This window comes from Manihot esculenta, chromosome 18 (assembly GCF_001659605.2).
Source record: "Manihot esculenta cultivar AM560-2 chromosome 18, M.esculenta_v8, whole genome shotgun sequence".
Taxonomy (NCBI): Eukaryota; Viridiplantae; Streptophyta; class Magnoliopsida; order Malpighiales; family Euphorbiaceae; genus Manihot; species Manihot esculenta.
The window spans coordinates 4,535,672-4,552,165 of NC_035178.2; the positions used below are offsets into that span (position 1 = coordinate 4,535,672).

Here is a 16,494-nt window from a genome sequence, read left to right on the forward strand (position 1 = left end):
CCAGTTGCTTTGATGCAATTAACAATGCCCCTTGTTTATGCAATTCATCCCTGACATATTGTGCTTGTTGGACAAATGAGATGCATCAAGTTCATTTCATTTCTTAAACTCAATGGGTGCCTAATTCTGATTGGACTTAATTTGATTAATCATTTAATTGCAAGGTGTTATGATCAATTGCTAGGCTGGTGCTTCTAACTGACTTCACGGCAAACACGACATCGCTTTCTATCATCTCACCATCGAAAAATGGACCAACTGGTGGCATGGACAATAGGTTACCAAATGGAGACTACTATTGTAGACAAGGGCAGTAAGTGTCAACCTGCAGGTGTAAGGAGAAGGGGAATCAAGGAAAGTGGAGAAGCACAACGGGACCACAGTAGAGTAGGAAAAAGTCCATAGAACCAGGGATGCAGATTGGCTTGTCTAAGGGCCATGAATGACAAATCTGTAAAATGAGGGTCAAAATTAGTTAAAATAATTTACTTTTGATGTATTAATATAGTTTTTAACATGCAATTAAACTAAGTCCGATAGGCCAAAAATAAGAGATTTAAGACCAAAATGAAAATGCAAGCCCACACAATAACAGAAGATCCAGTCCAAGACTACAAAGCAAGCTCATGTGCAGAGGAACTCAGACGGTGCCGACAGAAATGCTTCTGAAACTATTTACCGCCAAACAATAATTCACCGACTACCACGGCCAATAACAAAAAAAAAAAAAAAAAGAGATCGCATCTGAAATAATGGCAATATGCATGTCCAAAAAAGTTAAAAAAAACTCAAAATAAAGACAAGTAACAGGAAATTCAATCCAAAAGCAGTTAAATCAAAAAAATTCAACTGCAACCAAAATAAACTTCTCTTAATTTTCGCTGGACTAAGCAGTACATGATATTTGAACTTGTAATAAAATAACTTCACACTAAAAAAGAAGATGCGATAAAATTCATTAAAAACTGTTAATCGCTCAACTTAGCAATGTGATTCTAAATTAACAGCATCAATAAATGAAATTCCTGCTCATACATAAAAATTATATGTCTAAAATTTAAAATTTTAAAAGCCATACAAATGTTAAATCAATTAAAATTCTAAAAGCCAGACAAATCACAATACAAATGTTAAATCAATTAAATAAATAAAAATTTTATATAAAATAAAATAAAAGCCATACAAAATTATACATTAGACAGACAGGAAAGGAAATATATATTAAACACACGGAAAGGAGTTTTGAAAGCCGAAACTTTTTTCCACCGGCCAATGAACCTGATAATATTTTAGACATATTAAACGCATTTTCTCACCGTCACTCTTTCTCTCTTTTTGGAGCAGAAGTTTATTTTTTACTGATAATATTTTAATTATTTGGTAATCAAGTTAATGTATTAATATAGATTGTTTGGATATTTTTCTACAGTTGACTAGATACAATATGTATCTACTAATAAAATTACTTAATTACGGTGAATTATATTTTTTGTTAATTTTAATTATTAAATATTATAAAAAAAATTAAAATATTTTTATATAAAAGATTAATTAGTAAATTTTTAAAAAAATTTAAAACATTAATTAATATTTTTTAAAAAATTATAAAAATTAAATAATAAAATATTTAACTGTAAAATTAATAAAAAATAATTAGTAAATTTTTTAAATGCATATTTTAATGTATTTTTTGAAATAAAAAGCATATTATAGTACTTTTTTCTTTTGTAAAATGAGTTTGCCCTGTTCGCATAATTCTTAGGTTGTGATATAAAGCCCTCCCACTAATTACTAATCACAGCTACTGTGTTTCAGACTGCTTCTGTTCTGTATGGAATTTACTTTTTGTTCTTTGTTCTTAAAAATAAACAAATCAAATAAATAAGAAAGACAGCAAGCAGCAAATTGAAACGATAAAAATTGAACTTAAAACTCAATCCCATACTTTCAATTCTCTTTTAGTAGCAAATGCTTAGCAATCCCAACCATAGCAATGGCCATAATATCACACAAAAAGTCCTCAATCAATACTACTCATCTCCTTCCTCACCATCGTCCCCTTCAGCAGATTCTGCACCAACCTCCTCATAGTCCTTCTCCAGTGCAGCAAGATCCTCGCGGGCCTCAGGGAACTCTCCTTCTTCCGTGCCCTCATCCACATACCAGTGCACAAAGGCACGCTTCGCATACATGAGATCAAACTTATGATCAATACGGGAGAAGACTTCTGCAACACTTGTGGAATTGGAGATCATGCAAACAGCCCTTTGCACCCTGGCAAGGTCACCTCCAGGAACAACAGTTGATGCCACACTTGAATTCGGTAGGGCACCAATCAACAAATTGGATTGTGTGCTTAGTCTTGATGGTGGCAACAGCTGCATTCACATCCTTGGTGAGAATTAGAAACTTAATATTAGAGCGGCGTTTATGAAGACGCCTTCCAGAGGTGAGAGTCGACGGTTTCCGGGTTTTATACGGGGAAAATACAAAGTGAACGATGGTACGTGGAACCTACGGAGGTTAGTTAACCATGGTTAAATAAATCGTCAGGCGTCAGCGAATTATCATCGGCTACCCTAGGTTGGCCCAACAACGTCTAACCATGGTTAATTGCCCACTCAGTTTTGAATTTTGATTTCTCTGGAAAAATGAGCTTGCTATTTAATGAAATTGCCGTGTTACCAACCGTCCATGAGTGGGCGGTAAATTTGAGAAGGGTAATAATGACATTTCGTATGGAACATTGGTTCAAACCGGTAACGCCAGTTGGGCTATCAGTGGAGAGTAGATCCAACGTCTCGATCAGTGGGCCCATCTTTAGACACTAAGCTTGGCCCAACAGTGACAAGGGGGGTTTTGCAAAGTTTGAGTACACGCACGATTCTCATTTTCGGGCCGAAACGAACATCCATACCAAAAATCTAGAATTTTTTATTCATCATTTAAACTTTCTCGAATCGAATTTTTTTGAAATATACTTTTAATATAGTTTTACATTTTGTGTGCCTTATTTAAATTGAAATTCAAAGGAAAACTAAACTATATTAAATTAAAAATTGTACATAGATGCATCATCGTCTTATTTTTATGAAATGGTTGAGTATGTTACAGAATTTCACAGCTTAACACAGTGCAGTTTTGCAGGGAGCTTTCAGGAGTTCTGCACCGAGTTCTTTGGTTCAGAATTAAACACAAATGATGAAACCCCATGAACTTAAGCAAATCATCTCAGCTCCAAAACAAATATCCATATTAATCTCAATACAATTGGGTGGCCAAGGTGGAGGACTAGACTCAAGGTTACACCAGTAGTACATAAGAGACGACCACTCAAAATAAACAACAGGTACAAGCAGTCCACCTTAAATTTCTGCCGGCTTCTTTGGAGGACATGCATGTCCTACACAGTGACTAGTAATCCAACCGTGGAGCATTATCCTATTCAGAGAACTTGATGACCATATACAATAGAAAGACGACCAAGATGAATCTTTCACTAAAATAACATTTCAGTCAATAAAGAAACAGCAAATATGACACCAATAAGCCAAAACAAAAGTATGCAAACAATTATTTACCCTGCAAAACTGCACTCTCTGTAAATTGAAAGCTCATATTGATGATAGCAGACTATAAGTGACATCTAATAAAACGTTTGTGATATCTTATTAAAATGTATTGAATAAGAAAGAGTCATACTAACCATAGGTACTGGACTGACACAAAAGTCATGAAGGCTAAAGAACATGACTAACTGACAAAACATATGGAAAGAATTATTCACACCAAGCAAGGAATAACAGCTAAAACTAGTGTCCAATTATTGGAATATATGGCAAATCATTATATTTTACTGGATCATGGAGCATCAAGTGAACATGTACAAGCAGTAAAAGTTTAAATACAATGAATAACTAATCATACTATGACTTCCTTGTAAATTTTGACCACCAGCAGAATCTCATGCAAATACATAAATAAAGATATTGCTAAATAACCATGTAGTCTGAAAGCTTAAACGATCAGGCAGAGGCACAACAATAAGCTTGATGCTTACTCAAGGGCATATGGCATTAATAGCTTCGAAATTGCTTGTTTATTGTTTGAGTATAGGATCACCCATGAAACTAAACAACCATCCAATCAAAAAGCTTAAGCCATCCAAGAAAAGCGTGTATTTGTGCATCAATGATCCTCTTTCTAACAATTTAGAACTTTTAGGCAAGTGATGGCTCAAAAATTGAAAACCAACTTTCTCTAAGCCAAAATGAGATGCTGTGGAATAAAGTTGAGACAGTTCAGACTCAAACTTGTAAGAGAAATTACATAAAAGAAGAATATGGTACATTTAAGAGTTGGAATGCAACTGTAGCATAAGCAAAACATGGACGGAAATTTTTTGCGGACATACGAGATGTTTATTATATAGCTACTTCTTAGTTTGGAAATAGGAAGCAATGCTAGTGAAATATCTGTCAATGGACAGTTTTCAGATAGAATATGAAATGAAAATAATAGTTACTTAGAACAAACAGAACCAACACATTATTATATAGCTACCTCTTAGTTTGGAAATAGGAAGCAATGCTAGTGAAATATCTGTCAAGGGACAGTTTTTAGATAGAATATGAAATGAAACTAATAGTTACTTAGAACAAACAGAACCAACACAAGTACACTTAAAATACAAGTATGAAGCTGTCATGAGACAGAAATCCTTCTCTCCACAATAGCCATTTTACAAGAGTCCACAAGCCCGTGGAAAGAAAAGATGAAGCACAATATGGAAATATAGTCTATCAATATTAAGGTTTTACATGCAATAAGGAAAAAAATTATTTCAAACATTCCACCGGAGTACTACCAAAGAAATGCAGCTTTTACTATACATATACATAAAAGACAAATGAAGACTACATGCCAGGTTATCAAGACTCAATTACAGAACCTCTACCTGCAAGTGCCAAGAGAGTTTTTATGTCCCTTTGCCTCAAAAGGGCAGAAATATACTTCAATTTAAAGCATTCATGTATTTGTAAAGTTTTTAAGACTTCCAACATAATATAATTCAACCAAAACAAGCTTCTCAACTATAATTTGAGTGAAATTAATACTTCAAATATTTTATTTATGATCAATTAATTTTATATATATTCCTTTCTAGTAACAAAATCTGCAACTAGGACAAGCACAGAGCTGACAATTAACTTGTATAGAATGTCACATGAAAAGCATATCCAATCATACATTGTTTCACTCATCATGCTAAAGCCTCTTTACAGAGAATTTCATGAAATGAAGATCACAGGCATTGACAAGCTGCTCGTTGTCTTTGCATTTACAAGGTTCCAATGTGATTCCTTAGGGCCTTAAGGACTAAATCATACCATTCCAGTAGGCAAAGTATGAACACGAAGAAGACACTCAAATCATAAATTCCATATAATGCATCAATAATAATCAACTTATTCAATTTGATAACAGCAATGCCATGTCATACAAGAACTGGTTCACTAATTATGGCCCCTTAAACTAAGATAAAGAATCCATGGAAACATGTATCGCTGGCAAACATACCAAACAATCATTTAGGATAAAAAGAAGGATGAATGTTAATAATAACAAAGGAAGAAAGGAAGGGACCACTAAAAATGCAGTAGTGTCTTACTCCTCCATCTGGCTTTTTCGCCATGTATTCCACAAACACTACTGCAATCAGCAAAAACACAAAAGAAACTATATACAACAATTTCAAATGCCATAAAAAGGCAATGCAAATCATTCTTCTCTCTGTCTGCTTTAGTCTCTCAAAACCCCAAAACCATTACTTGCTCCAATAGGAAAGGACAAGGAATAAATGAAAATCACCGACATATAAACGGCTTCCCATAGCCATCTGGCAGATAAAATATTCAATCATACCACACAAGCCGGAAAATATAAAAAAAAAAGTATCAAAATGGGAAAGACATGTAGAAAACTATGTCACTATATTTGAATAAGCAACTGAATGTATGGAAAATTGAGAAAAGCATACATCATCACCAATAATGATCATTTCAATAAACTGGAAAATGGGTATAAACATTTTGGGATACATACATATGAAAAACCCATCATCAAAATGCTTCACATACAGTCTCCTCGGCATTTTGATGTGCAATAATAAATACCCATCATCGACAACTAATCATATGCTTTTCCTCCTTTGAAAATATCAAAAGTAGAATAAAACAACGAAAATAAAAATAAAACAGCAACAAGAAGAAGAACGAGAACATTTAAAGAGGAGTGTGAGATATTTGCTTTTTTTTTCCTTTTCATTTTTCAGAGTGAAACTATGTATACATTTGCCTGGCTCCATCCTGTCTGCCTTTTAAACACCTACATTGTACTGGGTCGCTTCTCTTATCTGTGAATGCACCAAAATGACCTTCGATTTACAAAGGCAAGGTGAGGGAGCAGCTCATGGTGAGGAAGGGTAGCTCCGTCATTCCACAAAACCGAAGAGAAAAACAAGCCCTCAACAACAGAAGCCATTGCAGAACAGTGTAGCCCAGGCAAGCCCAAGAAACACATAGCTTCTCTTTCTCCGGAGTGTGTCTGGTTTTCAAGGGGTTTACTGAAAGAAAATAAATTTAAAAAAAAAAGGAAAAGAAAAGGAAAGAAAAGAAGAGAGAAAACAGGAGAGGCTTGTTTGTATCTTAAAAGGAAATTTGATTGGTAAGGAGAAGGAAGACGCATTGGTTTCTTGGATTTGGAAGAGGTCGGTGGTGAAAAGCCATTTTCAACTTTCTTTCTTGTTCCTCTCGTGCTCTAATACTCACCGTTTTGTCTCTGCTGCCTCTCTCTCTCTCTCTCTCTCTCATGTAATCCTTTTAGGCTTTTACCCCCTTTGTACATCGAGAAATTCAACAACCCAAAAATATTAATATTCTTCATAATACAAATATGCAAATTTTAAAAAAATATATATATAAATAAAAATAAATAGAGAGATTCTGCTAGTGTTACTTGGGTGGTTCCTGGCGCATGTAAAAATACAGGAGCCTCACAGTCACAGCTGTTGTTTTTTGGACTTTAAAGTGACGTAAGGTCTGACCAAGTACTCTCTGCACAAATCAATGCCTCAGCTGAGAGCGAGTCCGGTTGGGTTTAGAACCGAAATAGCTAATTTAATGCCTCGAATCAGTTAACCATTCACTGGTTTAATTTGAACCAGATAAAGATTTTAAAAAATATTTTTAATAGCATTAGTTTATTAAAAATGAAATTAAATATTGAATTGAATAACTCAAAATCAAAATTGTTATTATTAAAATATTAAATAAAAGCCGAGCAATTCCATGATAGGGGTAAATAATTGCTGGGCTGCATCAGAATGAGGGGTTTTTTTCTGAGTAACAAGGAAGGGGTTAGGTAGGTCTGCCAAAGATACGGCATGTAGGTCATTGTTATTTATGGGTGTGTTTTGTGATAAAATAGCCCATTTCTTTTTTATATTTGAGTGATTTCTTTATCAAAAAAATTCTTTATTTTTTATAAAAAATTACTTAAATAAATTTATTTTTATATCTTGAACGAAATATGTTCACAAATTTTTATTTAAAATCACATAATATTTTTCTTTTAACAATTAAAATAATAACTTATGATTTAATGGGCCGATCGTAAAAGGCCGGTCGTAAAATCAACATGTAGCCGAGGTTGATGTGGCAGCATATGTCGCCATGATCATGGACGGCAACGGGAGGTAAGCGCAGCGACGAAGTAGGGTTGTATCGTGGGTCGTAAGGCAGGTGCATGGTCTCTAATGGATTCTCCAGAGATGGGTTCTCTGTTTTGAGAAAGAGATTTTCTTTTATAATTAATTTGATGCATAAATACTTTTAAATAAAATTGATATCTTTAATTTTATTTCTTTTTTATGGGACATGATACTTTTATATATATGTATCAAACGGTACATAATTTATAAGACAATAAATATAAAATTAGCCGATTCATAATCTCTATATGCACACTTATAATTTTTATAGTGAATTAAAGAGGCGATCAGCTAATAAAAGGTCGACATCTTTATTTTAATTTCATCGGGTCTATCGATTTCATTTGATTTATATAGAAATGAGTTTCTTTCAAGTTGGCTATGTTAGCATTCAAACCTTTGTCGTAGTACGAATTTTTGAGAAGATCGATTTATCCGTTCTCTCTAATCTTCGAAAAGATTGATCAGTTTATCCGTTTTAAATTTGAATAAATTTAAGGGTTTTGCTGGCAATTTTTTGTATTCAATAGATTGGATTTTTTATTGTTTAGCCCGACCAAATAAAAAGAATTTTTATTCATGCCTATATGTGTTATGATTTTGGAGATTATATTTTTTATACGTTATCGCCTTCCATTATTGAAGAGGCGAAATGCATATATATATATTTTTTAATAAATTGATAAAATTTATAGTACTAAAAGTTTTTCTACTATTGACAAACTAATATTATTTGCAAACGTTAGGAAAATAAGTTGATGTATTTAAGGGTTTTTTTTTTCATTTTATAATATTTAGTGCACTTGAGAAAATTGATTAACTAAAAAATATTTATACTATCAAATTAAAAATAAGTTATTTTTAAAAATAATGACTTTATCTTTTTGAATGAATTAGATATTTTGTGGACTTTAAATATTTTTCTCATAAAGTTCTTATTTTAATTTTATAATAAAGTAATAAAAAATAAATTATTTTTTATTTTTTTAAGTATTTTTTGTTAGAAAAACTTTTTAAAAAAATTCACATACAAATTATTTTATAGAAAAACAAAGTCCAAAACCTCCACTTATGAAAATACCTTTTGTATTTGGATAGTAGTTGGGACAATAAATAAAATTATAAAAATTTATTATTTAATTTTTATGATGTAAAAAAATTTATTAGTTAGACTATTAATTTTAAAAAATATATTAAAATATTATTAATATTTAAAAAAATATATTAATTAATTTTTCCATTAATTTTAATGGTTAAATATTATTAAAAAAATAAATATTTTTAATACAAAGTGACATATTAGTAGATTTTTTAGAAATTTAATAAATTAATTAATAAATTTTTTAAAATTATAAAAATTAAATAATATAATATTTAATAATTAAAATTAATAAAATAATTAATTAATAAAATTTTTAAAATATTAAAAATATTTTAATATATTTTTAAAATTAAATAGTTAATTAATTTTTTTATAATATAAAAATTAAATAGTAATTTTTTCTTATAAAACTAAAATGTTTCCCAAGTTACAAGAATTTAAGTAATGTTTAATTATTAAAAAACTTTATCATTTCAAAATGAAAAGAACTTCTTAAAAAATTTTTGAAAGTTTTATTATTATTTTTTTAAATGGATATAGGATTGAAGGAGTAAAATTTAAAATTTTTCAAATTTATTCAGATATATTTACTATCAAATTAAATCTATAAGTATTTAAATTATTTTTAAATTTTATTTATTCTATTTAAATGAAAACTAAATTATTTTCTTAAAATAAATTTTCCTGAAAATATTATATATATATATATATATTATTTTTCACAAAATAAAGGGAGTTCACCTTAAAACTATTTATTAGGGGTCTTAGCCAGATTAAAAAAGAGAAATAATAATATTTAGCACATTAAAAATAATAAAGAAATGCCAGGTTAAATAAAGAAGTATTTATTTTCAATATATTTTTATTATAAAATTGAAAATTTTATATATATATAATATTTATTTTCTAAAAACAATTTAGCTCTGAACCTTAAACATTAATACTAGCGGAAAAGTAATAGTAATAAGAAACAAAACCCACCACAGAACACAAGAATTGTTGTTCCAAAAATTGCAGGAAAAGGGTTGGGCTGTCACTGAGCAACATGGAATTGTCTGTCAGATGAACTGAAGCTGCAGCAGTTGAAACTTGGGAGTGGTTAAATAGATAGGTAGATGAGAGTAGTTAATTAGGTGATAAATATAGGTAAATGTTTGGTTGCAAGGAGCCACTGCCTGCAACCTCTTCTCTCCTCTGCTGCCTTCACACATAAAGACAGAGAGCCCTTAGAAAAGGCTTCTTTTTTTCCCCCAAAGTTACAAAATAATAAAATTTTACCTAGAAATTGGAATTTATAATGAGGTTTCTTAACATTGGATAACGTTAGGTTAGACAAACTCACAACTAATAGTGAGCTTTTACAGAGTGTAATTCAAAAGACAAACTCACGACCCAATTAGAATTTTGCTTACTTTTTTGAGCTTTTGAAACTTGTATTTAATTTGTAATCATGGAGTCCATCCATTATGTCCAGATGGAATTACTAATTACATGACATTTCTCATTGTGTTAGCCAAGTATATTTGATCACTATTTCTTTTCTATATTCGGGAAAAAAAAAAAAGTTTTAAGCATTTATCAGTTGCTTGATTTTCTTAGCTGTGCCAACTTGATCTAACGGATTGGACCTTAAAGTTTGGCGGCAAACCTGGGTTAAGCCCACAAATGCCTAAGCTTACCTTGAAGAAATTTCTATTACTTTGCCATCTTGGACCTCAGAACTGAAACAGACAAGGCCACAAGAAGGGTACATAATTTGGGCTTTCATTGCTTCAATGAACTCCGCCGCAAAGGCACGTCCATTCTCACTTTATTTAGCAACACTTTTAACGGCCGTTTATGTCAGATGATTTGTTTAACCAGGTCGTGGCGTGCGAGAAATCGTCAGTATTTTTAACTTGGGACGCACAACACATGTTTGGTAGAATGTTTCAATGCAGACTCGTTGAATTCACAGCTCTGAAACATGTTCGTTTACCTAATTCAACTAGCTAGTAGTGAATTTTAATCTGATGACTCCTGTTTAATGTGGTGATAATATGATTGTAAATGCTTGATCCAGTTCAGTCAATTGAGCTGTTGGTAACATGTATCCTGGACGGAATCCTCATTGCGTTATAATTATCAACTTGTATTTGCTGTTCCTTCAAAATTTTTGTAACTGCACTTTTATTTTGAGCTAGTAATGATTATAATCACCTTCATTATTTTATTTGTTTGCACTTTTCTAATTTAGTACTAATTTATTATTTCAGGCACTGAAGCGGCATCTCCATTAGCATCTAAGTGGTGGAAACAGGTTACTTTTCTTATCTCTCCACCATTTCAAAATTCAGTGGAAGTGAAAACTTTTTGTAAAAAAAAACATTACGTGTTCATGACTTTTGATTAAATTTTACAGAAATATTTCTCAGTTATTTGTCTAATGTGTTGTGGACACCTGATTTGATCTCTTGCTCGACGAAACCATGGCAGACATGTCTGTCTTGGGTCCTTATCATAGCCAAGTAGGCCTTGATATTCTGTCTTTTCACTTGGAGAACAATTCCATTTAAACTTCAACCACAACTTGGCACTTTTCTTTTAGTTTATGCGCTCTCCACAATGATAAAATAAATATTTATCGTCATGAATCTTGTTCTTCTGAGAGGACCCCCCCTGTACCACTCCTGAAGAGTTGAAACGAACTACACTTGTAATTGTGCACTCACATTTTTGCATACACAGATGCAAGCACCTGTACATATTCTCATTTTGTCTTTACATTTGCTTCTCGCAAGTTGCTTGCTGATATATGCATAAATACAAGTATACAAAAATGTATATATATATATATTTACATACATCCACTAAATTAGCAATACAGAATTACCTGTACTTTATATGTATTTTGAAGTATTGCTTTCACCATGAAATGAAAGATTCCTGATCTGCTTCAGGGGAACAACTGAAAATAGCTACATGTAGGTAATGAATACCTCAACTTGAACATCATAACGTCTACAGCATGACTTGGCTACCCGTTAGAGCATTACTGATTTACAATCCAACGTATAAAATTATTTTAGAGAAGTGGAAAATCTTGAGTTTTGCTCATAATTCCTAGGACAAACAAAGAGACCAACTTGTGAGCAGAGGTTCTTGGTTCATTGTCCATGGTGAAGCTAGCATGGTGGCTGGCTTTTCTATTCTTAGACCTCCATGATTACAAAGCAATTAAGCTAGCTTGGAAAAGAAGGAACAGGAATAATGAATAAATAGAAGGTTTATTCTTTCTCTTCTCCCCCTCACTTAAATCGAGACAAAGATACTTATGAATAGATCACCCCATTAATCCTTTCAGTGGATGATAACATGGGTGAAATTCTCAGGACTCCACTTTATTATAACTCATCTGTTTCTCCCGTGAATCACAACTCTTCACCCTCAGCAAATAATGTGCCTTTGTTGAAGCTACTTTTCTTTGGATAGCTCCATTATGAAATAAAAGCAAAGAAGAAAGGCAAAAGCAAATTTCTTAAAAGCCATGGGGTGACTTCATTTCTGGTCTACGCAACATGGAAGCTTTTGTTACTATAGAGTCATATTAATTAAATTCCTGGTACAAGAGCAAGAAAACAAAATGGAAAAGCATAAAATTGAAAGAAAAAAATGGAAAAAAGAATCTACAAGCTACATTAGTTAAAACTAAAACAAAAAGGAAAATGAAGAAGAAGAAGAAGAAGAGGAGGAAAGAGGGACAAAAACGCTCTTCATGATAAGTCACTGTATTTTAGGACTATATTTTATTCATATTTATATTGATGCACGCTGTGATAATACACCAAGAACCCCACCACTCTCCTATAGTCTATTACAATTATAATTCATTGTTGCTGCTTGATTCGACATCTTTTCGGTTATATTAGACTACTTGCAAGAATTGAATCTGCATGGATCTGCCTCTATCAGCAATTGGACCACCTCTTCCATTGTTGGGCGGAGGGCTGGGTTGTTGCAGGTACAGCAGATAGCAATGCGCAGAACCTGGATCATCTCAACCAAAGATCCCAAAAGTCGTTTATCCAATACTTCATTAACTCCCTCATTGGTGTCCATTGTCATTGAAACCCAATGTATGATATTCTTGTTCTCTCCAAATTCTGCTTCTAGTGGCTTTTTCCCTGTTACTAATTCCATCAGCACCACCCCAAAACTGTAGACATCACACTTGGTCGTTGCTTTAGATGAATATGCATATTCTGTAGCATCAATGAACTTGAATAAAAATGTTGTACAAATAAATCAAAACCAAATAATCAAGACAACTAAGTGTACTGAAAGAAACAAGTTATGATTCAAGATGTATTGATTTACTGTTCAAAAAACTAAGAATATGTGACCTAGATGGAATTAAGTTGGATTTGAAATTACCTGGAGCTAGATAATCATAGGCTCCTGCAAGGGCATTAATGGTGGAATCTTCCCTTTCCCTTGCTTGCATAACCCTGGGCATGCCAAAGTTGGCGACCTTGGGCTGGTAGTTAGCATCTAGAAGAATATTGGATGACTTAATATTTCTGTGAATAATAGGTGGCGACAGATCATGGTGGAGATAAGCTAAGCACTGTGCAACTCCAAGTGCTATTTGATGACGGGTAGGCCAATCTAGATGCACCTGAAATTCGTGCAGGGCATCCCAGAGGTTTCCATTTGGCATGTACTCATAAACCAACATGCTGGAATCCAAACTCGAGAAGTAACAGTACAATTTGACTATGTTCTTGTGACTTATACTTCCCATGGTCTTAGCCTCAGTTTTCAACTCCTTTTCCCAAAGCAACCTGTCTTCTACAGTTGACTTTTGCATTCCCTTACTCCACAGCCTCTTTACTGCAACTGTTTGCCCACTGCTTAATTCAATCCTGTACACCGTTCCAGATGCTTCTTGGCCCATTCTGTTGTTATCAACCATGCCTTGAATCATCTCTTGTTCATAAAAACGCATTCCATTGAAGCTTGCATTGAAGGGGGAAAATGAAGAGGAAATGGTGTTCTTATGTCTAATTCTCCAGAATTTATGGTTTAGAAACAAGAGAGCTCCGACTATTATTATAATTGCAGGAATTCCAATCAACCAAGTAGAACTTATTTTCTTCCTATTATAAGTCTGTGAGCATATGGGAAAGTTTTGGTCTGTTGAAACATAGATTGGAACACAGAGACTTGGGTTGCCAGAAAAGCTCTTCAGCAACCCTCCTTTTATCAGAGAATAAGGAATGGGACCAGAAAGGTGATTGTTTGAAAAATTAATGAAATAAGGTTGCAACACACTAAGACTTTCTGGGACACTTCCAGTCAAAAGGTTATTTGAAAGATCAAGAACAGTAAGAGATTTCAACAAAGAGAGTGATTTGGGGATGGAAGAATTCAACATGTTATCTTGTAGCATCAGTAAATTTAACTTGCTCAGAAAGCCAATTTGAGAAGGTATTGGCCCAGACAGTAGATTATTGCTGATATCAAGCTTAACCAGATTGTTAGCCCTGGAGATTTCAGGAGGCAGAACGCCTGAAATCTTGTTACTTTGCAAGAACAATTCTGATAACTTTGTAGCAGTTTCAATTGTGTTTGCAAGTGAACCACTAAAATTATTGTAACTCAAATCAATGATTGAAACATGGGGAAGACCTAGAAGTCCTGCTGGTATTGGCCCCTCCAAACGGTTGTTGTTGACTCGAAACCTTAGAAGTGTGTTGCATTTTGCATAACTATCGGGTAGCTCTCCAGAAAACATGTTATCCAAGAAAAGAAAGTATAACAGTTTACCTCCTTTACAAGCTTCTGTTGGTAATGGACCTGATAGGCGATTCTCTGACAGGTCTAGGACAACCATTGCTGACAGTTGGCCGAAGTTTTGTGGAACTTCTCCAGTAAGATAATTGTCATAAAGTGATAAACTGTGCAGAGTTGTTGAGTTGGCAATGGCACTTGGGATTTCTCCAATGAGGCTGTTGTTGTAAAGCTGCAGAAATTTGAGCTTTGGAAGGCGACATATTGATTCTGGTATGTTTCCTGTCAACTTATTGACCGAGATGTCCAAATCTACTAGCTCTGTCAAATTTCCAAGTTCTTCAGGTATACTGCCAGAAAGGTGACCATTATAATAAAGCTCAAGTTGTTGCAAATTCTTCAATGATCCAATCTCTGCAGGAATTTTCCCTGTCAAGAAATTTCCACTTAATTCAAGATCGATAAGAGATGTCATGTTTCCTAATGATGCTGGGATTGGACCGTACAACATGCATGACGACAAGATCAAGTATTGAATCTTTGTCAGTTTGGAAATGTCCTCCGGCAGTTGCCACAATGTAAGACCCTCGTTTTCATTGAAAGTAAGCAACTCAAGATTGGTAAGATTAGTCACTGACATTGGAAAATTGCCTGTGAAAAGGTTGTATGACATGTCAAGAATGCGGAGATATTTCAATGGTGATAAATCAGGAATTGTTCCACCAAGATTCAAAGAAGTCATATTGAGCTCTTCCAAGTTAGAGCAGTTTGTGATGCTGTAAAAGAAATCACCATAGAGGTTGTTGTAGCCGAGACGGAGAACACGCAACTCTGGCAGGTAAGAGCATATTCCTTCTGGAAAACGGCCATTGATTGACCAACCGGCCATGTCAAGTTTTTCAACATAACCATGACTGTTGCAGCTAACTCCTGTGAAATTGCAGTAAGATTTCCCTCCAGTTACATCCCATTCCGACAAAGCATTTCCTGACAAAGAAGTTTTAACGAGATTGAAGAACTGGGACTGGTTTGTAGTGATGGCATGCAGAGGGTATGTCAGAGAAATAATTGAGAGAAAAAGGAAGATGGACTGAAAAGCCATAAAGGTAGTTAAGGTTGTTGTTGCAGAGGGGGCCTTGAGAAGGAGCATTTTTACCATGTATCTAATATCCATACTTCGAATTTATGCTATAATTTTTCCTGGAGGAGAGGAAACAATTATTGGGCGGGAAGCAAAAAGCAAATCATTCTATTTGATCAGTCAAAAAGCCATCTTTTCAAAAAGCTTCTTTCTTTCTTTCTTTCTTTCTTTCTTTATGAAAATTCTTTGATGTACAGAAAAATATAAGAATTCAAACCATCATAGTTTTGTTCTATTTAGACCATTATTCGATTGTTGAATTTTAAATTGAACGAATAATATTTTAACGGTAAAAAGAAAGCCAATTGAGGAGCCAGCAGCTTCTAGTTCGAAAAAAAATTAGCCCCAAAAAAAAAAAAACATATTCCTTATATCAATAATTCAAATTAATTATATCTGTAATTTTTTAAAAATCATATTCATAGAATTTTACAATGGATTTGTGAATTTAGAAAAACTCCCCGTAGAGGAGGGTATTTCCTCCCTTTTATACTCTTTCCTTTCCTCACGCGAGATACCCATCCCGCTATGGACCACCTACCCCTTATTGTAGATTCGTACGTATAGATGACTTCAGGACCATCCCTGTGTCAGGCAATCATTTAATTTCTTTCGGCGCGTGAGTGGACAGAGCTGCGAAATGACTGGATCCGCAATCATTTCTTCCCGTACCCGGGTTTAAGAAAAAAAGACCGGAACCAGGAAGGT

At 33.5% G+C, this 16,494-nt stretch overlaps 2 protein-coding genes across 2 annotated transcripts; both read right to left on the bottom strand.

The window, feature by feature from the left end:
- Positions 1–1,893: 1,893 nt before the first annotated feature.
- On the bottom strand, positions 1,894–2,818 carry LOC110607032 (tubulin alpha chain-like). The gene is given in 3 exon segments (XM_043953522.1): positions 1,894–2,301; positions 2,303–2,514; positions 2,678–2,818. Coding segments are annotated over 3 exon segments (624 nt in total). The 3' UTR covers positions 1,894–2,030.
- A 9,793-nt stretch (positions 2,819–12,611) lies between these two features.
- LOC110606082 (receptor protein-tyrosine kinase CEPR1) lies at positions 12,612–15,934 on the bottom strand. The gene is made up of 2 exons (XM_021744828.2): positions 13,287–15,934; positions 12,612–13,114 (listed from the first exon to the last, which is right to left on the bottom strand). The coding sequence occupies exons 1-2, from the start codon at positions 15,817–15,819 to the stop codon at positions 12,783–12,785; spliced, it is 2,865 nt and encodes a 954-aa protein (XP_021600520.2). The 5' UTR covers positions 15,820–15,934; the 3' UTR covers positions 12,612–12,782.
- Positions 15,935–16,494: the final 560 nt, after the last annotated feature.

What these genes read in the sequence shown, in the direction of transcription:
- LOC110606082 (XM_021744828.2), bottom strand. Translation starts at nt 15,819, where the DNA reads ATGGATATTAGATACATGGTAAAAATGCTCCTTCTCAAGGCCCCCTCT. An exon ending in CTATGATTATCTAGCTCCAG is followed by an intron (nt 13,115 to 13,286) that starts GTAATTTCAAAT and finishes TTGATGCTACAG; the next exon opens with AATATGCATATTCATCTAAA.